The sequence below is a fragment of the Lichenostomus cassidix genome, chromosome 12 (assembly GCF_008360975.1).
Source record: "Lichenostomus cassidix isolate B80296 chromosome 12, HeHo_3.0, whole genome shotgun sequence".
NCBI classification, from domain to species: Eukaryota; Metazoa; Chordata; class Aves; order Passeriformes; family Meliphagidae; genus Lichenostomus; species Lichenostomus cassidix.
The window spans coordinates 8238478-8259819 of NC_139493.1; the positions used below are offsets into that span (position 1 = coordinate 8238478).

The following is a 21342-nucleotide window of genomic DNA, read 5'->3' on the forward strand; positions in this document are numbered from 1 at the left end:
AGCAGTCAAAAAAGAATTCAGTCCAAGGGAATTCACAAAGGATATTCTGTATCCAGAACTGTAAAGCAAGGAGAGATTAAAAAAAAAAACAAAAACCAAAAATCCACCAAACACTGTGGAAGCGGTTTTATGTGCTTTAGGGTTTCTATTGCACCCCTTTTTGGTACTTTCTCTTTCAAAACCAGCAGTAGCTCAAATCCCTCTGAATTTCACAGAACTGCAAGCTCTTCTCTCGCACTGAACTGCAGAAAACTCAGCTTGGGGTGGGACCCTCAGTGAAAAGAACTTCTCTGAAAAAAAATCCATAGCATTATATAGCTCAAAGCCTTTGTAATATCACTATTCTCAACAGCACTGGTTTGTACACCGCCCTAGAAAACTGCAATTATTTTTCAATAGGGCTAAGCATTTGAGGAAAGCTTACATCGCATCCGTGCTTAAAACAGAATTAAGGGCCAAACTAGAAAACTACAGAGCTGTAGCACAGGCAAAGATCCTAAGATCAGTGATAAGGCAGAGAACAGAAGACTGTTCAGAAAGGCTGGGTAGCAAATGGTCCAAGAAGACTTTTAAAGGGGAGGTCATGCTCAGCAAAACTTTTGTGAGCACAGCAATGAAAAGCTGTGGGGACTGAAGCTAGAAATACAAGGTACTGGAAATACAAGGTCCAGGAATGCTTTTCAGACCCTACTATACAACACTAGTATATAAAGATTAATAAGTATAGCAATGATGGCACAATTCATAGACAGGAAACAAGCTCAGTGCTACACCTAAGGTCAGTGATCAGCAATAGATGGGTTCAATCTGGAAAAAGGGAAAAGTAAATTGTGTTGCAATCTCTCTTTGTATGGGACCCAATTAATAGATAGGGCACAACAGCACTATGGAGGAAGCAACTCAGCTTACTTCCTGCCTGTGCATCCACAGTTGGCCAAAGCCTTCATAAATCCTGGAAAAACAACACAAAAAAACTTTTTAAAATTTTAAGACAAAAAGGTAACTTGCAAGCCAATGACTTACACAATGATACTTTAACACTAAATATCACAGGGGACATAATGCTGCTAAGAGGCCTATCAAGCTGGTAACCCTTTGTACAAGATACCTTGTAAACAGAATAAATACCACCCCCCTCTTCAAAGGCCTCACCAAATAGAAAGTACATGATGCAGTGGGTTTGACATTTCAAGAAGATAAAAGCCCAATAGCAAACATGCTAAAGAATCCACAGTGAAAGCAGTCCAGAGAACAAAGACAAACAAAAACTGGAAACCAAACAACGAGGATCTGGCAGTGAGAAGCTTTGGAAGCAACCAAGATTGATAATAAGCAGCCCAAAGAAACCTCCTCAGAACGTGTTGCAAAAAGAATGTAAAAAATGTTCTAAAGACAAGAGCTAGAACATACAAGAAGATATAGGCATGCATAGACATACTCATGTATCTTGACATATATAAACAGACACAAGGGATGAGACTTCCCTGGAGACCGAAGCAGAGCTGTGAGCTCACAGAGGCTGTGGACAAAGACAGCGAAGGGGAGAGAATAGAACTGGACTTTCAGCACGAAATTCTGGCTTTTAATGTTGTTTTTTACTATTTAGTACAGCTAGATTTCCAACAGTCCTTTTGGTTTGGGGGACTACTATAGGAGATTTGGGGTCCTGATAGGTGCTAGAGTGACCCGCACTGTTTTCCAGTGTTGAAAGCCAAAGATTTATGTACATTAGTGAAAAGGCAGAATCTTTTACGAGAAGGCAAGAGCACAGCATGTTGCCAAAAGAGCAGAGCCTCTTACTGGCAGGGGTGGAACGCATTTCTGCAAAGGACTAGGTAGGTTTTGATTTAACAGAAGAGCAATGCTGCATTTCTGTCTATCAGCCAGTGTAAGATTAATGCCTTCTGATGTGAGACTACTGCACACCAGAGAGAACTGACTGACAGAAGCATTAACTAGTGTTTGTAACATGATGGTTTTACAATCACTACCCTCATATCTTTTTAACCAAGGGCTCCTATAAAGCAGGAGGCAACACCACATGTCACTTTAATAAATCTCTAAAAGCTAAATTCAAAATCTAGCTGTTTGTGCGTACAGATATGTATGTGTGCATGTGCACATATATGTCCACTCCATTATATGTCTTTTAAGATTAGTACTTATAATTACTGGTACAGAATTGCACAAGCTGAGAAGAATTGTCCCTTTTTAAAGGAAAAAAACCAGCATTGTCAAATTAGGGGTTTTCTAAATTTTAGGGGGAATATTTTTGGCCCTAAAGGTACTCCTCTGAGAACTCCATTTTATTTATGTCATTTTCTATCAGGGCACATTAAGTTGATACAAAAATCCTACCTCAGTGCCAACCAAGTAGTCAAGTGGATTTACAGCAAACTCAAATATGGCTTACAAGGGGGAAGCCCAAATTCCAGCTTTGAGTTGTCCTTTAGGGCAAAACTGATATTGAGCCATTTTAGGGTTAGAGATGAAAGAAAAAGAAAAGTGCTTGTAGACTCAGGTTCCATTCTAAGCAAAAGCAAAACAAAGAAGAAAATTAGTATTCTGAAGCCTGTGGTGAACTCTACTGAGCTGGAGACTTCTCATTTATCCATTGCTGGTTTGTGAAATTTAAGACATGTCCCCAGCTTCAGTAGCACCAAAATCAAAACTATTTCTACTTTTCCTCATCACTAATGCAGATTAATTCATTAAGAACTAAGCAAAGACCATCAATCTAACTTCCAGGTAATCAATAATAAAGTCCTCTAGGTTCAGGCTGACCCATCTCTATTTTCACTGGGAAACAATTAGCAGGTTGAGTGTTATTAGAGTATATTGGACCAATTCCGATAAAGATGCAATGAATGGAATTAAACTGATTTAATTAACACCTGCATATTGAAAGACGTATGGAACAGGCCTGCTGAGGAACTTACAAGAAATGTGAAATGTGATCCCAATCTGAATCTTCTCTTCAAGTTGTTCTCTGGAAAAAGACAACCCTGCTCTATTGACTAAGGTTTCAGCCAGATTTTTTTAAGTTAATTTCTCATTCCCATCCAGTTGTCCTCTTGTTTTGCATGCACATGAATAATAAAGCAGGGTTAAAAAAATAAAAATAAAGAAAGCTCATTTGACAGTAATGCATTCATTCTTCTTTAACTCAAAGCACTGACAACTCCAGCAGCTACCTCGTATCTCCAGGTTCCAGCAGGCTACTGGAAGGATTGATAACCAGCCTGCAAATAATTTCTATGTCTGTGAACATTAAATACAGGCTGTTTCTCTTCTCTGCAAAAAAATCTCTGTATCATCATTCTGTTTCTTCTTAAGACTTTCCTACTGTTGCTTTTATGTTTCACTTAGGGTGGGGAGAAAAAAAATTAACAGATCTCTGTTCATCTTTTCTTGACAGGCACAGTTTAGAAGTGGCAATAGAACAGGTAACGAGTTTGACCTTGTGGGAGTGGTGGGGGCCTCAGGGTACCCTGCTCTCGTGCTCTCTTTCTTTCTTTGGGACCCTGCAAGTAATGGACAGAAGCTTATGAGGAGTTGAAAAGATTCCTTTTCAGTTGCTGTTGAAATTAACTGATCAGACTGTCATCTGCAGGGTCCTGCTCTTCCTTTTCTTAAATTCTCCCTGCTGTGGAAATGAAACTGCAAAGAGAACAAAAGTGCCACTCAATTCAACTAAAAGGAGTTCTCTGAAATGGCAAGCTGTTAATGTACATACTAAAGATCATCTCCCATTGTGCTTGTCAACCAGTTTGCCCATCATTTAAGATAAAGCAAAAAGATAATGTTAGCTTAAAAGTCCATGAGTTGCCATGACAAGTCTGGAAAAAAATATCTTAAATGCTTCTTTAGATAATTGATGACATGTTAAACTTGGGTCAACAAAGGCTAAGTACCAATTCCTGTCCATTTCAGCAAGGCAGGGATATTTCAGAAAATAGCTCTGTACAATTCACACAAAATCCAGCTACAAAAGAAGAGCAAAGGAAATGTCCAGAAGTTTGCATCAGGGATACTTTCATTGGTGAGCAGTGCCTGTGATGCTACAGCAGTAGAAGAGAAACCTAAGGACATCATTCCCAAATAACTCATTTTGATAGGTAGGATCAAAACCCAAATGATGCATCCACTGCAGAACAAAGTTATACAAGAGGGACAGACTAGTTTACCAGTGTGAAACAGAAGCAGACAAATGTAACAACTGAAGACTGTCAATGTTTTGTATGAGGGTCATCATCTTTATGTGAAACTCCTAAAAGAAGAGTCCTGACCTTGTGTTAGGATATGTAGGCAAAACTCAACACATCCTCAGCCTCCATACTTAATTGTTTGCATTGGAAGACTTTTGGTTAATCAATAGTGACTCAAGGATATTCTTATGATGGAAAAGTAGTTTCAGGGTGGAATAAGAGTGATTTTCTGCAGGAAAAGGGCAGAAAGCAAGAAGGAACAAGAAGAAAAAAAGAGCTAAATCTCTGGGGAAAAAAAAAAAACAAAACATTATTGCTACCTTTTTTTTTTTCTTTAAATCTCAAGATCACCATTAGAAATTAATGCTTGCCATGGAAAGGTACAATACAGCATAAATTTGGTGAAGACTATGGTTAGATCAATATTCCTTTTGATAGTAAAATGGTGTCATGACCTAAAAAGCTCTTGAATACCTGCTATCAATACAGCAAAGTACATTTGCAAATTCTTAGGTTACATTATCTAGTACCTGATGCAAAAATGTTTATAAGAGCACTCTACAATGTTTGGGAATTTCTGCTATCTTTATGTTAAACTTGGCAGTTGAGCTACAATACTTGAACACATGCATGCACATTGTGCAAGCAGCTTTCAAGAGAAGGGAATTTTAGGATACTGAAAATTCTTTGTGTTTCCTTTTTCATATGTGCATACACTGAATTACCTGGAAACCAGATGCTTTGAAAATGCTGGAACTCCTTTGTAGCTAATGCAGAATTTTTCTACTAAGAGTTTCTAGCTTTTTAGAGAACACCTTACTTTAAATTATCTCTTCTTCCTTTCATCAAGATCATTAATTGCATGTGTATTTGCAGTGCTATCTGCGACAGGTGTCACATATCTTTGCCCAACTCATTTGATTAATTGCCTCCAAAGCCTGCCTCTGGCTGGGGGGCATGCCACCTTTTACTAGAATCCCTGCCAGTCACCAGCAATTTATTTGTCACATGTACATACACAGCCCTAGCTTAGAACAGCAAGGATCCATGTTACCATGCCCATCTCATTCAATTAATTGCTTCAGTGGCAAGCCCCTGGCCAGGACAAATTTGGGTAACTGTAGTGCTAAATCACCCATACAAACATTTTCCACATATATACTAAATCTATTTACTGGATTTACCACTCACCCATTTTCTGTCACCATATACCCCAGCCCTTGCCACTCATTTGGAGGTTAAATATCACATGCACAATCTCAGCTCCAGCTGTTGGTCTTGACTCTGCCTGTCCTTTGCTCCGTGTTCTGGAGCTAGAATACACCAGGAGAGATGCTGTTTGCCCCAGATCCAAACACATTTGATTAGGTAGAAAGTGTCAGCAATAAAAGGCAGATGGTGTAAAATTCACATAACATCACATTTGTATTTTGTGGAATTTGCTTATACCCCTTGTTGTTCGACAATGCCCAGAGAGCTGCAGTTTATATCAGGTATGCAATGACCAGGAACTTGCACACCCTGAGGAGGATACAACAGTCAGAATGGGGAGTTCCAGAATCCCCAGCTCACTAAACAGCACGTGTCATTCAGGCCAACAAAAGTATTAGACCAGGATACACACATCCATAGACCTTGATGGAGAAGATTCACATCATAACTGCACTTGTGACAAATGCCTGTGCAATGTGAGTCAGGCACAGGCATGAGGAAAGGGAGGGAATACACTGCTGCAAGTTCACAAATACAGAAAACACTGCAAGAGATCCCTTCAGCAGAGCCCAGACTTCACAAAATCGGGGGGGAGATGCAACTGTCATTACATGCAGCGGAACTCCATCTTAGTCTGGCACTTACAGCTGATTTTACAAAGTCAGAATTGCAACTCGTACACATCACTTCTAATTTCTTCATAATAATTACTGATCACTAAACCCTCCCTCCCTCAAAAGCTACCCAGCAATGAAAAAGCATCGTGAAAACAGGGTTATAAACATGTCTGATAAACAATTCAGCATGACTTCAAGTGATTTTGTCGTGGTTTAACCCCAACCAGCACCCAACCAGCCAAGCACCATGCAGCCACTCACTTTCCCAACAGTAGAACTAGGAGAGAACTGGAAGGGTAAAATTGGAAAACTCATGGGTTAATATAAAGACAGTTTAATAGGGAGAGCAAAAACCATGTACACATGCAAAGCAAAACAAGGAATTAATTCAGTTCTTCACAGGGCCCCATCATGCGTACCAGTGACTTGGGAAGACAAACATCAACACTCCTAATGTCCCCCCCTTCCTCCTTCTTCCCCCACTCTATACATTGAGCAGGATGTCATGAGGTCTGGAATATCCCTGTGGACACCTGGGGTCACCTGTGCCAGCTGTGTCTCCTCCCAGCCTCCCATGCACCCCCAACTTCCTTGTCAGTGCGGCAGTATGGAAAGCAGAAAAAGGCCTTGGCTCTGTGTAAGCTCTGCTCAGCAGTAACAAAAACACCTCTGTTGTCATCATCACCCGTGTTCAGCACAAATCCAAAGCACAACTCCACAGTCACTGGGAAGAAAATTAACCCTACCCCAGCCAACACCAGCATAATATTATTTAACTTTAATCTCTACAATAAAAGTGAGTCAAAACCATCTGAAGTGGAACTAACTTGTGAGGCAGGAAGTAACAATTCAGAAAACAAACAACACTGGGAAAATCTTGCTGGTCTGGCATGGGTGCATTGGTCCTGACAAACAGAGGCAGCTGCTGCCCATGTATGCTTCATATGTGACAGTCACACTGCATCTGATCAGTCATAAAAGCACAAATTCTACCCTCAGAGTGAATCAGAAAGAAGCTACATGACAAGCAGTTATCCTCAAGGTTCACAAAATTACACAAAAGGTCACATCTACCCTGGTCATTCTTCATTTAAGAGTCACCCACACAGCCATGTGTTCACAGCAGATTTATACACCAGTTAAGCAACTGCTGTTCATTCTGGATGCAGGACCATGCTCAGACTAACTACTGCAGTATAGCTGTATGCATTGGGAATGATACTATGATTTCTCTGGATATTGTCCACATTTATGAAGCCTTATTTATTGATCTAGCAAAGGTTTCTGATACAGTTGACCGCACATTTTTGTTACAGCAATTTAAGCGTGACACAGATTTTACTGTAGCTTGGTTTAGCAGCAATATAATTGGTCACTGGGTATTATGGGGAAGCTGGCATTGCAACAACTCTGCTGTGTCTGTGCAACAAAGAAAGGACATTCCATTCCCCCAGGTTGTTGGCAACAACAAAAGTACAGCATATTCACTCACCACTGCATGAGTCCACTGGAAAGTCTGTGACAAACACTCCTCTTCTTCAATGGAACCTGTCCACATCTGGCAGCCTGGACAAATGAAGAGACAACAACAATTTTAAATGCCTTCTCTGCTCCTGTGAGTCAGAGCAACCTCAGAATTCAGAAGCCCCCAGCATCATCTTCCAGGCTTTCCCCAAATTCTGCAATTTAGTATTTAGCATCACTTTCTCTAATGTTCATCCTAGCAGATGTCTAATTCTTAGGCTTGCAGAAGGATATGTAAAATCCCTTACAAGCTGCAGTAAGTGATTTCACTTCAGCTGACAGCAGTTTATGTTAGTATGTATGTTGTTCACAAAATCAGTACAAATGCAAAGAGAAACAGTTAATTCTGTGAAAAGAAGCACTTCCTGCTTTATTCACCATGCTTTTCATCTACCTCCCAAAGCACAGAAATACACAGGAGACTCTCAGCTACAGGAAATCTGCATGGTGTGACATATGAGTTCCTAGGTAACCAGATTCTGGTCTCAGAATCCTGGCAGGATGCAGGCAGAGAGAAGAAGCCACGGCAGGACCAGTACAACTCCAGCATCCAGGGAAGCAATAAAGTCACCATTGCTGACATCATAAAACACCAGAGGTCTTACTGAAGAACAAGGTTTGAAGCCATTACTCAGCCTGGAAATAGAAGGGAAGAGAAGGAGCAAATCCAGGAATGCCTCTGGGCAGGCCCTTTAGCCACAAAGCACAGCAAGGAAGAGCAGCCCTTTATTTTCCTCAGTACTCAGCTCAACTTTTGAAAAATTATTATAATCAGCTCTTCCATTTCAGGGTTTGATCATCTCCCAGAGTTAATGAAGAATCTATTTTCCTCCCAGTTGAGCAGATGTACTTGAGTTCTTCAGATTTCTCCACCTCCAGCCCTAAAGCATCAGAGCACCCATGTGTTCATGGGTGCTGCAGGCACAGGTTGGAGGCATATTCTTACTTCTCTGCCTGTGACACACATCTGGTTTTTCTAAAGGCTAAATATTTCAGTCTAATTAAAAGCACTGAGTTGACAGTGCAGGCATCTGTGAGAGGTAATGATCTCTGTTATACAAAACTTACTTAATATTTAAGATGATACCATGCCCTCATGTCACCTTTAACCCTATGATGACTGTCTCTTACTAAGTACACATAGCAGATTAAACTTCAGGTTCAGCAGGAAATATTATGTCATCTCTAAACTGAACAATTAATTCACTTTTTCTCACAGAATATAAAATAAATTGAACTTTGAATGCTATATAGCACTCAAGTTTATGGCTCATATTGCCTTTCTCAAAATTCCTTAGCTGAGGCAATGAATAGTCCAAAGAGCTGCTCATTGGAGGTAGGAAGGTAGAAGACATTCCCCCCCAAAGCCAAAAATATAGGGAGATGGCCTCTCTTATCCCAGTGGACCCTGGAGTTCCTTGATAGAACTTCAGACATGTAGGAAATACTTAGGTGTTACAACATGAACACATATGGCCAGAAGCTCTCACAACCTTACATGCGTTGTTTCCCTCATGGAAACAGCAGCTTAAATTATCTCATACCCTCAAAGAAATTGTTGCATTTCCACTCTATAGTATGTTTTCTTTCCATTCCAGTTCATCTCAGATGATATTCCCATACCGTGTGTGAAACAGCAAAGCTGATCTCCCTTTGACATTCTGATTAAAGGTACTGGAATGCATTCCCTGTACACTTACACACAAAATGGCTTAGGTCCCATTCCAAATTATATGCACTTACTGAAATGGGATCCAAAAATGGATAGAACTTGAGATCACACATTTATATTAATTTTAATGTTCTCAAGATTAGTCAGAATTTTTTAAGCAAATCATTCATTTACTCGAATCTCTGTTTCACATTAGAGAGTATGGTTGTACAGAGATCTTAAATCAATTTTGGAGTCCTTTTCTACTGAGAATTAAGCTTGATGATTAAAGGGACTTCATGTTAATTTCAATAAAATTTTGCTTCCCCTTTCATTTACTATTTTATCAATTCAGTAAGAGAATTTTGCAGTCTCAGAGCTCATCTCTTGAGGTCTAGCATGACAGTTACTTGGTAGGCTGTTCTTTCTCCCTTTTGCACAGACTGTGATAGAGGACTTTAACAATGGTCTCTCTCCTCTTTGACACTGACCTGCTGGAAGACTCCTAATGTCCTCCTCACACCCCACTCCTCTCACTAAATCTATTTTGACAAAAGATCAGAAAGGTGAATGATCAGCACATCCCTGTGGCTGCTGTTTTGTACCCCCATAGGTTGTAAACAGAACAAATACAAATCACAGTCACGTCCAAAAAGCCAAGAATAACTCACAGGCAGGACTGCTGGTGCCTTTAGAAAGCTTCCCTCCCAGTTATGAAAATCCCAGAAACTGTTAGCATGAGTACAACAAACCAACAGAAAATTTCAGCCCTATCTACATCTGTATCTGAAGCCCCAGGCTAAAAATTACACAAGAAAGAGCAGAAAAACACTCCAGGTTCATCAAACCTATTCTCTCCTTCAAGGCAAAAACAACATGCTGAGCTGTTCCTCTGAAGTATTTGGCTGTTGAACAACTCTGTGCCCCTCTAGACCTGCACAGCAGAAAAAGACTATTCCTGGGGCAGCTCCTGATGATGCCAGTGTGGAACAGCCTTCCAGCACACACATCCCCAGCACTCCATCCTAGGGGTCATGGGCTCAGCTGGGACCTCTGTTCCATATTCTTGTGCAACGAATCTAAACAAAATCAAAATGAGCAGTGATTGCTTTTGACAGAATAGAGGATTTTTCTCCACATTGTGGTAATAATAATTTTCCACTGATTTTCTTGTCAATTTGCTTAAAGATTAGATTTTTCTAATTGTAAGAGAAATATTCACAACCACAAAAAATTCCATTTAATTTTCCCCATTAAAAAAAAATCCTTTCAATAAAAGCTGACAGATTTTCAAGTCCAAAGTCTTTGTCACTGTAAGTTCTGTTTTCACCACACACACCTTCCAAGTGCATAAAATACTGTCCAATTCCAAACCTGATATCAGCTTTGCAGACAAAGTACTCAAGGTCAAGACAGAGGTCAAATAGCTCAACAAATGGTGAGGCTTGAAAACACACTCAGCTTCATGATCACCTCTACAGCATCTTGTTCCTGGGCCATCTTATCCCTCTCAGCTCTGTACTTGTATTAAGAAAAGCTGCATAACTGACATCACCTACATCCTGTCCATGGCTATTTTTAACTTTTCAAATCTGTTGCAAGTCTCTCCCTCATTCCTTTTTAAAGTAAATCTATCAAAGAGGTAAGTCCTCTCTGTAAAACATGGATATTTTTTCCTCCCAGGAGACAGGGTAAATTTAAAACCCAACACCTGATGACTTAGCTGACAGAAGAAGGAAATGTTCAGCAGCAAAAAGGGAAGAATTTCAACTTTTTACTCTGAGAAGCACAGCATTTGCTTCTTTCATAAGTGTTCCCAAGAAAAGTGTGCCCAGAGAAGAGATTTGAAATCATTTCTAAGGGGTTTTTCTTCTCCCACTGAGCCCTGTGCATTTGGACTCACATCAGCACTACTGTAAGATTAGATTCCAGTCATTCATTCTTTACCACACACATTTCAAATGCATCAGACAGGAGAGGTTTGCTCTTCCTGCTTCCAATGGAAATTACCAAGCAACAGCAAAACCTCAATGCTTTTGTTCACAGGATAAGGACAGGTTTTTCCATTGTAAATAGTTTCTTTAGCTCTACTACCTCACAGCATGGATATCTTACCAAATGTTTGTGTTCACCTTTCTCCCAGAGTGTGGTTTTATTTGTATCTCAGAAACAAGGTCACCTGGGCCTTTGGCTTGTTACTCCTCAGGCTTTATCCAAGACCTTCTCAACACTCATTTCTCCTGTCAAGGGAGCAGCTCCCTCCAAGGCCCTGGCACAGGTTGCCCAGAGAATCTGTGGATGTCCCATGCCCGGCAAGCTAGATGGGGCTTTGAGCAAGCTGGTCTAGTGCAAGATGTGCCTGCCCATGGCAGGGGCTTGGAACTAAAAGATCTTCATGGCATTTCTCAACTTAAACCATTCTATGATTCCTCATCCTCACTGACAGCAAACAGGCAGAAGCTGCCAATGGTTAATGACCAAAGTGTACCCTTGGAAAAATCTTCTCCTTACAATTAAATCTGGAGGATTCTGTGTTAAGCTGCTACTCAGTTTTATTTGCCAACTCTCAATCAGGTTGAAAAAGGGTTCAGAAACTGTGTTGCCACATTCTTTAGGTAAGTAATGATTCTTGTATTGCCTTCAGCAGTTTGATTAACAGTTACTGCTCAGTACAGACTCCAGAGCTCCTTTTGGGAGATATTCAGGTAAAAGGTTTGGTTGAGGAACTCACTAGAATCAGTCGGGGTTTAAAAAAGTAGTTTAACATGCCAGTGTGACTATTAAACTCACAGAAGCTTATGGTTTCCTTGCAGCTGTGAATGCAGAGCTGCTAGAGACCATCTTTATTATAACAAATATATAGAAATCCTTTGTGCTCACCTAGGGTTTTGAGCTGAGCCCAAGCTGAAGCCAGCAGTATCTATTTCATGGTACACGGTTCTCAAGATGCCTCTGAAGCTTTTATCAGATATTTCAGCACACAGGTATTGAGCACAGGTGACAAAATACAAGAGTGCTTCCCTCTCTGTCTACACTCCTTGATGGAAGAAAACAGGTTCTCTGATCTGTGCCACTGCTGCCATCCAGAGCCAGTATGAATGGCTGTTTTTTGGAAGTCTGACTCCAGCAGTAGGATATCTGCTAGAATTTCATGCTGCAGCATTTGCAATGCCATCCTTTTTTCCCTTTAAACAAATTGACTGTTAGAGCACATCACAGAGTGAAAACAGCTCTGAGAACGCTGGCACTTTGAGTGTTACGCTGGAGGATGGGAAATTTGTATCTTTTGATGGAACAAAGTCAGTGGCTTTACTTTGCTGTCGCATTTTGTTAAGCATGTGTCCAGTTTCATTTACATGGCTGTTAACATCCCTTTTTCCTTGCTTAGAAGCACTGAGGCCAATACCACAGAGCTTACACTGGAAATGGAAACACAAAAACACATCTCTCTATATTTATACACTCACAGCCCTAATGTCAGAGCCCAGGGCAGCAAGAAGAAAAATACCTGTGCATTTTACCTATGACAGACAGATAAAGTCCACATTTCTGAATTTGATGCCCAAAATATGCAGGTTTAATTTTCTAATTAAACAAAGCTGTATTTGCCATGTGCTGAGAGCCTTTTATTTTTTTTTTCTTGTTGTTCTTCAGACTGACATAGGCGTGTGGAAAAGGGGAGGCATCCTGCATTTTACTGCTAGATGCTTTTACATGAATCTGGTCCACCACATTATGTTCTCTGCTACTTTTCCAATTAAGACAGCATCACAGCAAGCTCTTTGGCATAACATTTCCTGCCAGCTAATGCCAGAAGTACACAGTATGTTACAGTTTTACACATTGGATTTAGTTCCCCAAGATGTCAGAGCTGTACTTGTGACCAGAGTGGACACTGGTCTTGGCATTTGCTACTGTGCCTGTAAGCAAAGGATGATCACCTGAGCAGGATGGTCATCAAACAAACCAGCCCCTTCAGGGAACACTGCATTAGGCACAAAAGGGTTAAGGCAAACCAATGTATGGGATTTAAACTCAACAGAAAGGTCTTTCCACATGCAATATGATGCAAAAACCAGACTGAGAACATGCAAGTAGTACAGGACTGTATCTACCAGCCTAACCTGGATGCTGTCATTGAGGTTACTCAAACATAACCCAGGATGTTCCCTGGGAGCAGGAGCTCATTTCAGCTACACAGACTCACAACAGCACCGTCCTGCATCAGCATCCCATTAAAACAAACAGGAACATTTAAAGTCATATTAATTATTAATAAGGTGGGCAGAATTCAGCCTATAATGGCTTCAAAAAAGTTAAGTGGTTTTAGACAGCATGGGGGCTGTTCTATCAAACTGCTGAATGCAGTGAAGGCATTCACTCACTTCCACAAAATGACTGCCTGTCTCAGTCAGTTTAGACTCATTTGACAGTGTTCTTGGTAGAATCAAATATTTCTAAATTTAGAAATTCAGCAGGGAATCTCTCTTTGTCTGCAACTTGAGAAAACTGGCATCTTCTAGACATGTTACTACTAGCACTGCAATTCAAATTTTTTTTTTTTTTACATCTCAGAACTAATAGTGAAAAATGCATCAGGCCAATTTAACAGCAGACAAACCCATTCTTGGTATAATTTCCAAGGGCTTTGCATTACGATACACTTAATGAAACCAATATTATGCTCCAAAGATGAATATTTAATTAAATATTTTAAACCATGTTGCACCCTGCATTCTACATGAGAAACAGGCAGGGTGTGTGCTTGTGCCTTAATCAAAACCAACTCCATTTCATTAAGACTCACATTCCCTTTGAGAAGAAAGGTGTTAGACTGGGATTCAGCAGGTGGCACTGTTACACATAATTTAACACTTTTTTACAGGACTGGCATACTTTTGGATTTGGAGATGGATTATGCGTTTGTTAGGTTTTTCAGTGAAGTTTCTTTCTGGGGAGCAGGAAAGAAAGAAGGCCAGCTCTTCCAAAGTATAGGAGGCTCTCTCTCCACTTTAACATCTCCCACAGGAGTCAGCAGTTGAAGCATAAATCAAGGTGTGCATTGGAAATGCTGGCACAGACACATTTACCTTTCAGACCATTTGTGTTTCAGGAACAAGTTGAACATTTAAAAAAATCTCACATCACCTTGAAGAGAGCTATCACCCATATTACCAAGATTTCAACAGCAAGGCAACTCAGAAAAATTCCTGAGGGGCAAAACCTTCACATCAAGAATGCTCACAGTATTTAGTAGCAGTTACAAAGAAGAAAAAAAAAAAAAGTTGAGTCCTTAATACTTTTTCTTCTGCTGGTTGTTACTTTATTGTACTGAAATTGGTTGGCTCCTCTATGCGAGCACCAGCAGGACTGATGGAGTTAACAGTGGAAGAAACCTGGGTATAATACTTCAACTCGTCTCTCTTCTCCTGCCCTAGTATTTTTTCTGGGTTAACTGCAGCCCAAGTCCTTGGTTTTGTGCCCTCTGTCATAACTATTTGCACCCTTAGAAGCTCCAAAATGAGACACACTGCCTTGTAGTTCCACACCAAGGAAGAGTTAAGCATTATGAGAAACCTTCTAGCAGCTAGAAAACAAATACTGTTTAGGCATATCCATCACTCTCTAATCTACTCCTTAAGATCACCAAGAACCTCCCAGCAATATACACTGCAGTGTATGAATTGGTCTTGACAGCAGAAGGCTTTTCTCTAGGCTCCAGCCTTCTTTTCCTAGATCTCACTCACTCACCCACTTCCACTGTCAGTCATGACAGAATTAGTTACTGGCCTGCTCCCTCTCTACTTCCCACAACATAGCAAGGTCCACATCTGGCTGTCCATCAGCTCTTCCCAGTAAGTTGCGAAATGGGACTTCAGTTTCAAATAATTGATTCTTTATCACCTTTCCTAGTATTGCAAGGAACAAGACTTTCAATCCCCACCTTCTGGCTGCAAAGCCAATGATGGTAGCCAACACTTGAATCAGATCTAGGGTCTTATCTCCCTTTCAATCTACTTGCATGGAATTCACCAAACATGAAACAAAGCACCTTTATCTTGATGATTTTTAAGGGGTTTTTGGGGTGTTTTGTTTCATTCAGTTTTTTTAAATCATACCATTTAAACCGATTTGTGCCAACATCAAAAGCTTTGAACTTTAATCTAGGAGGCTGAGCTGAGCAAATAACAGATATTGCTGTCTAAGCTTTTGGGGAAAAGCAAGGATGTGGAAGCATCAGGAAAGATTTATGAGAGAGGAGTTTTGTCTCTTTCGAGGCAAATCTGTACTGAGATTACAGCAGCTTTTAAAACAGATGTTTGAGCCAGGAAACCACAGGTGGGAAGAGTCAGATGGCATCTTGTTATGAAGGCTAAAGGAACTCTGGAGAGAAGATCTATAAGAGGCAGACTGGTATCCATTACAGACTCTGAAGCAAGGAGCCTTACTGGCAGATGCCATGCGGGAAAAAAAAGGGAAGGTTGTCAAAGAAAAAGGAAATTATTAGATCATTCCATTTTACTTGTGAGCGTGCTTGTTTCTTTGCCAAGAGGGTGGTCAAACACTGGGACAGGTTTCCAAGAGAGGTGTTTGAAGCCCCAAAGCCTGTCAGTGTTTAAGGAGGATTTGGATAATGGCCTTAGGAATGCTTTAAGTTTTGGTCAGACAAGTTATCAGCCTAGAGTGGGAATGATTTAAATATAATTTGTTCCTGGATACTAGACAAGGAGGCTGTACTTCCAAAGGCGTGCTGCTGCTTTGAATTAGCATTTGCCTTTGAACTCATGTCCATTTGTAGAGTTAAGGCTTTGGCACCAAGAAGAGCATCAATGCTATAGAAAAGCTGCCTATTTGGGAATGAATTTTTCAGTGACCTTCACAGGACATGGCTGATTTCCATGCCTGCAAGTTATTCTGATAGGAAACTAATATATGCAATTTGAAGGCAATGTGTAAGCTAAGGAAACCAGCAGAGAAAAGAACTCAGAGACCAGTATCAGATGGGCTCAAAGAGACTTTTAGTATGGCAGGACATGCTGGGCTATTCTCTCTGTAAAACAATACCATCTGCCTTCCTCCTTTAAAAATTAAAATTCAAATGAAAGCATAATTCTAACTGTTTCAGCCTTTATCAAACTCAACTGTTCAGCACAGCATTAAATAGTATGAAATAAGGACTCTTAGAGGACTGTGCATACTGCATGAAAGCATTCATTAAGTCTAAGTTATGGTTGCTTCTGCTGTCAAGTCAACAATGCACAATCAGTGGTGGCTAAAATTTTAGGCTGGTGTGTTAGACTAACAAATAGCTTTTTGAGTCATATAAATTCTGTTTCCTGCTAATGAGGACAAATTATATGTCACCACAGAATTAATTTCTTTCTTTGCACTAAACAAAATAACAGGAAGAAACTTCTTGCAGATACAACTTTGTAAAAACTTGTGATTTTTGCTAGAAACAGCACTTCTGTTTTCAGCATAAGTGCATACAAAAATGAGACAAAGATTAAAATATTTGAATTCAGACTTTTAAGAGAAAAAACAAAAATAAATCGAAAGTTGCACCTATGCATGATTCTGCAAGTGTCCCATGTGGTCACAAAAATATGGATTCACATGAAAGTGAAGCAGCTCTGAAGCTCAGGCTGTACTGAATCCTAACACAAATTTTATGACCAGGTCCATCACCAGTTAGGACAGCATCCTACTGTGTCACAGAGTGCCAACCTGAGCCACCAGATTTTTTTGAACACCCTTCCTAAAGTTCATAGGCTGCTCCTTGCTGGCTTGATAAATGCTAACTCAGTCCTTCAAATCAGCACTACAAAACAACATCCCAGTCTCATTTCTCTGTGACTGTATCACCACCATTTCCTATAATCCAGTTGGCATAAAGCACAAAACCTCGTCATAGAATTATTGAATGGTTTGGGTTGAAAGGGACCTTAGAGATCATTTATCTAGAAAACACGAAGTACATGGTATTTAGAGTAAGATTTGGGAATATCACCACTGGCCACACCCCTGCGGATCACATTAAGAGCATATAACCCCTCATCAAGGACAAAGCTTGCACCTCAGGACAAAAAAGAAGCATTCTATAGTTACTGTACTTCCTCAGGATCACCAGAACAAAAAAAATTACATGCTTTGCAGTCTAGACTATGCAGTTGAATCAAGACAAAATGGCCCATAGCTCTGTAGAGCTCTATTCTTCCAGTGGGCAAAGAACCCCAGAAAGCAAACTCTATATAGGGGCTACAAGGGGCACAAATTCAACTTGTTTCAAAGAAAAGGACTGGTTTTCCATGTAAAAGATGGCAAAGCCTGCTAGAGATTGTTTAGAAGAAAACACAAATAAAAGGCTAAACCTACCTTAACCTTGTGTTGCTCTGGAACAAAGGAGAAAGCTTGCACAAGGCAGTCTTTTACAACCCCAAATCACCACCAAGAGCTTCAAATTTCACCCCGAGACACAAGAGCCCACCTCTTCTGCAATCACAAAACACCTGCAGGCGTTTGGTTGATATCTGCTCCTGAGCCCAGGTGCTCCTGGGAAGTGCAGTTCAACGTAGTTAAGTCACAAAGACTGTGGATCTGAGGAACTTACAGATTGTGATTTCACCGAATTATTTATTTGTATGCAAGAGAAATCATTAATCCCTTGATTACAGAAGATTAAATCATGTGTTTTCAGGTGAAAAGACCTAAGTTTTTGGGTTATTGGAAGAGGTTAAATTTCTCCTACAAATTCAAATTAGCAGCAGCTTATGTAAGGGAGTTGAGACAGAGTTATTTTAGGAAATGGTTCCATAAACTTTGATGTGCCTATTGTTATATTTGATATGAAGTTCTAAAGACTAAGCTGTGTAGTCATAAATATTTTATATTGTCTGCTAATATTTTTAACTAAAAGAGATCTTTTTAACCATTTTTTCCATTTCTCCAGGAGTAAGCCTGCCAGTCACAATTGATTCCTGCTTTCCCAGTACCTCACCAGGATGTCATCCCTTTCATTTTAAACCAAATCCTTTCTAGCATTTCAGAAGAGAAAAATAAAATCATCTACTCACAGTTTTAGCTATAATAGTTCTGAATAATTTATATGTAGGAAGAGAAGGAGAAGAGATGTACAGCATATGACTGATCATATTAGCATAGTACAGCCAGATAAAATGTTTTCCTGAGGAATGGCAGTTTAGTTGCATTTTTATAAATTATACACTGAAAACTGAACAAGAAGTCACTTCCAAAATGTAAATATTTCTAATGAAAGCATTGCTTGTAAAAGTAGCTTCTCCCATCTTATTGCACACATTTTTATTTTTTCTTATAGAAGCAGATAATTATTTGACTGTTTATCAAATTCCCATTGGATTAGGAGAAGCTGCACTGAGATATGAGCTTGAGAAGCAGGAATTCAGGCCTCATCTATCCAGCTCACTGGTCTTTCAGAGTTAGTGATGGATGGAGCATCATGCTGAAAGGCAGAAGGCAAGTTCTGTTCCCAATTCTGCCAAGTGATCCCAGACAAGACACTTGTCCTGTTACAATAGTATGGTCTTCACAATATAGCAATAGACTTGTATGACCTTTCTTTTAAAATCTACAAGACATAAAAATCTGCTAAGTTTAGTGAGAGCACAAAATAAAAGGACCCTTGGCACTTGTTCTAACATGAAAGAATTAGTGAATTGCCCAAATAATTAGATATAATTACACACTCCGGTTAACAAAATGCACAAACTCACAAGCAAAACCCACAACTCTCAGTCCAACTGGTCTACCTCCATGTGCATTTGTAGGTTGGCATCCACATTAGCACTAGAAATTTCCCAGTATATGCCAACTAAAGACCTTACTAGGAGGTGAGTAGGTCCCTGGGTATGGGAATAATCCTTTGCTCTTCCAGCACAGCCATACAGATTTAATGAAATGGAACATTTAGAGTTTAACAGGCTTGGCAGATGATGCAAATTTCACCCTTTGTCTTTCCACAGTATTCCCTGATTGTATCATTAGCAGAACAGCTCCCACCAGGAAAGAAGGAAAAGTGGGTGTGAGTGAGAAAGACTTCATGTACTATACACATACAGAAAAGTACACAGGAAGAAGCTGATGTGAAAAAATGAGTCAAATGACTGAAACAAGACAAGGAAAATACAAGGAGAACCACTCATAGGTTACTGTGTGCCCCTCTGCTCCCTAATGGGATCAATCATGATGGTCATTGCCATGTACATGGTGGGAACCTATTGGCACACTAAGAAAACCCATCCTACCATTGGGTCAGACAGCTGTGAGAGGAAACAGCAAAAGAGCCACTTGACCAATTCTGTAGGAAGGTTAATGTTTTGCCTTTTAAATTTAGACTAAAGTGACTGCTCTTCCTTTTCTATCTCTCTATTCTGAAGCTGCTTGCTGAGAAGTGACAGCTTCCTCACCCTCATCCCAGGCCCCACTTGCAAAGCAGATTCTGGTAGGAAAGAAAAGAGGAATTCTGCTCCTATTTGGACAAGGCTGCTGTGTGTTAGTAACCCAGTACAGCCACCAAAGCAGGCTGGATCAGTGTCACATCTTAGCCAGTCCCTCCTTAGCACACTGACAATGTGCAATGGAAAACAGCACAACATCCTGCTTTCTCTTGTAATAGCGAAAAACAAGACAAACTTAGAAAGCCACCAGGAAAAGTGCATCTAAAATTGATACTCAACTTTTCAGAGACATTTAACATCGAAGGAGGTAATTTCTAATCATCTCTGATACTTCTGATTTTGCAGATATCCTAGACACTGCCATGAGGAAGCAGGTAATTGATTGAGGCCTCAAGATTTAATGTATTCACTGAACCTTGGTCTACTAACAGCTCATATTCATCTCAATAAGAATTGAATCAGCAGGTCACACCATGCCACCAGGATAATTACAGACAGAATGTATGAGATTTTTAAAATCCACTATTTTTTGTGTAGCTTTAGTTTATATCAAGCATGAATGACAAGGAAGGTCCAGAAGGTTAAAGCAAATGCTTAGCACAAGAAACAGACAGCAGAATACTGCGATATTCAGAACCAATCCTGCTCTTTTTAAGGAGGTAAAACACAGTTATTTTCACTTGGAAGTTTGGGGTTTTTTGGAAGACAAACCCTTGGAAGAAGGGTTTTTTTTTTCTCCCCACATAACATTTGGCCCTGTTAACATCTGAACTTAAAGGCACTTCATTACAATTTATAGTGAAACTCAGAGTGCAAATATGCATTTAAAAGTATTTAGAAAAGCAATCACTTCTACAGCCCACAATTTCCACACTTCAATTTGGATCTTATTTCTTCACATTTTGTTATTTACACAGTAATTTCTGCTTATCCAAGAGTGCACTGCTCAGATGTAATATCTCGTTTTCAGCAAGGCCCTGCTTTTTACCCAATTTTTCACAGCTAAGTTCACTGGAATAGAAGAAGGTCAATAAGCAACTCTCTCAAGAGTCTTAATATATAATCCAATTATTTTATGCATTTTTTTCACTTGACAGTATGAAGGGTTGATAAATTGAGAGTTAGGTAGACACACTGGAAACAGATGTTGGAGGCAAACTCTTCTGGCTCCCTGGTCTCTGGGTCCTGGCCATTGTCCAAATTATAAGACTCTCGCTCATCCATACCAAGAACACTTCATTTAGAAAGCACTTACACCCACCAACTGCATCTCGAGGGTAATGACTCTCAGGCCTGTACCTGTGTCAGAGTTAGGTACCTCCAGGACTTTGCTGAATCATGATCAGCACCAGCTTTGAGGCAAGTCTTGTGGAGCTGCTTGGTAAGCACTGACATTTCCATTATGTGTGTCGTGAGCATACAAGTGGGAGAGATGATGCTATCAGAGCATTAGGAGACAAACAAAGGCTCCTAAAATTTCCAAGTACTCTTAGGTAGTATGGAAAAAGAATTTATCCCTGAAGCAGTGTTTAACATCTCAGACTTTAAACGTAGGAAGGCAAAATGGTGCTTAGCAATGGTCCAGCTGACCAGAGGTAAATCCTACAAGAATGTGAGTGCTGCTGACAGACAAGCTGGTAATTCCTCTTAAGATGGCTAAGGAATGTGTTACTGGTGCCTTGATGGGGGAAGGC

The 21342-nt window shown here is 40.1% G+C and overlaps 1 protein-coding gene and 1 long non-coding RNA gene across 2 annotated transcripts in view; one reads left to right on the forward strand and one right to left on the reverse strand.

Moving 5' to 3' along the window:
• The window catches only part of LOC146431600 (uncharacterized), a 162967-nt gene that overhangs the window by 124377 nt on the left and 17248 nt on the right, over positions 1-21342 (reverse strand). The window contains exon 2 of the mRNA XM_085072424.1: positions 7530-7603. Within this exon, the coding sequence (XP_084928550.1) occupies positions 7530-7595 (66 nt within the window). The 5' untranslated portion in view covers positions 7596-7603. The remainder of the gene's footprint in view (positions 1-7529; positions 7604-21342) is intronic.
• On the forward strand, positions 8184-10165 carry LOC146431601 (uncharacterized). Its single transcript, XR_014854629.1, has 3 exons — positions 8184-8601; positions 9160-9232; positions 10078-10165. It is a non-coding gene; the product is annotated as an uncharacterized LOC146431601 (long non-coding RNA).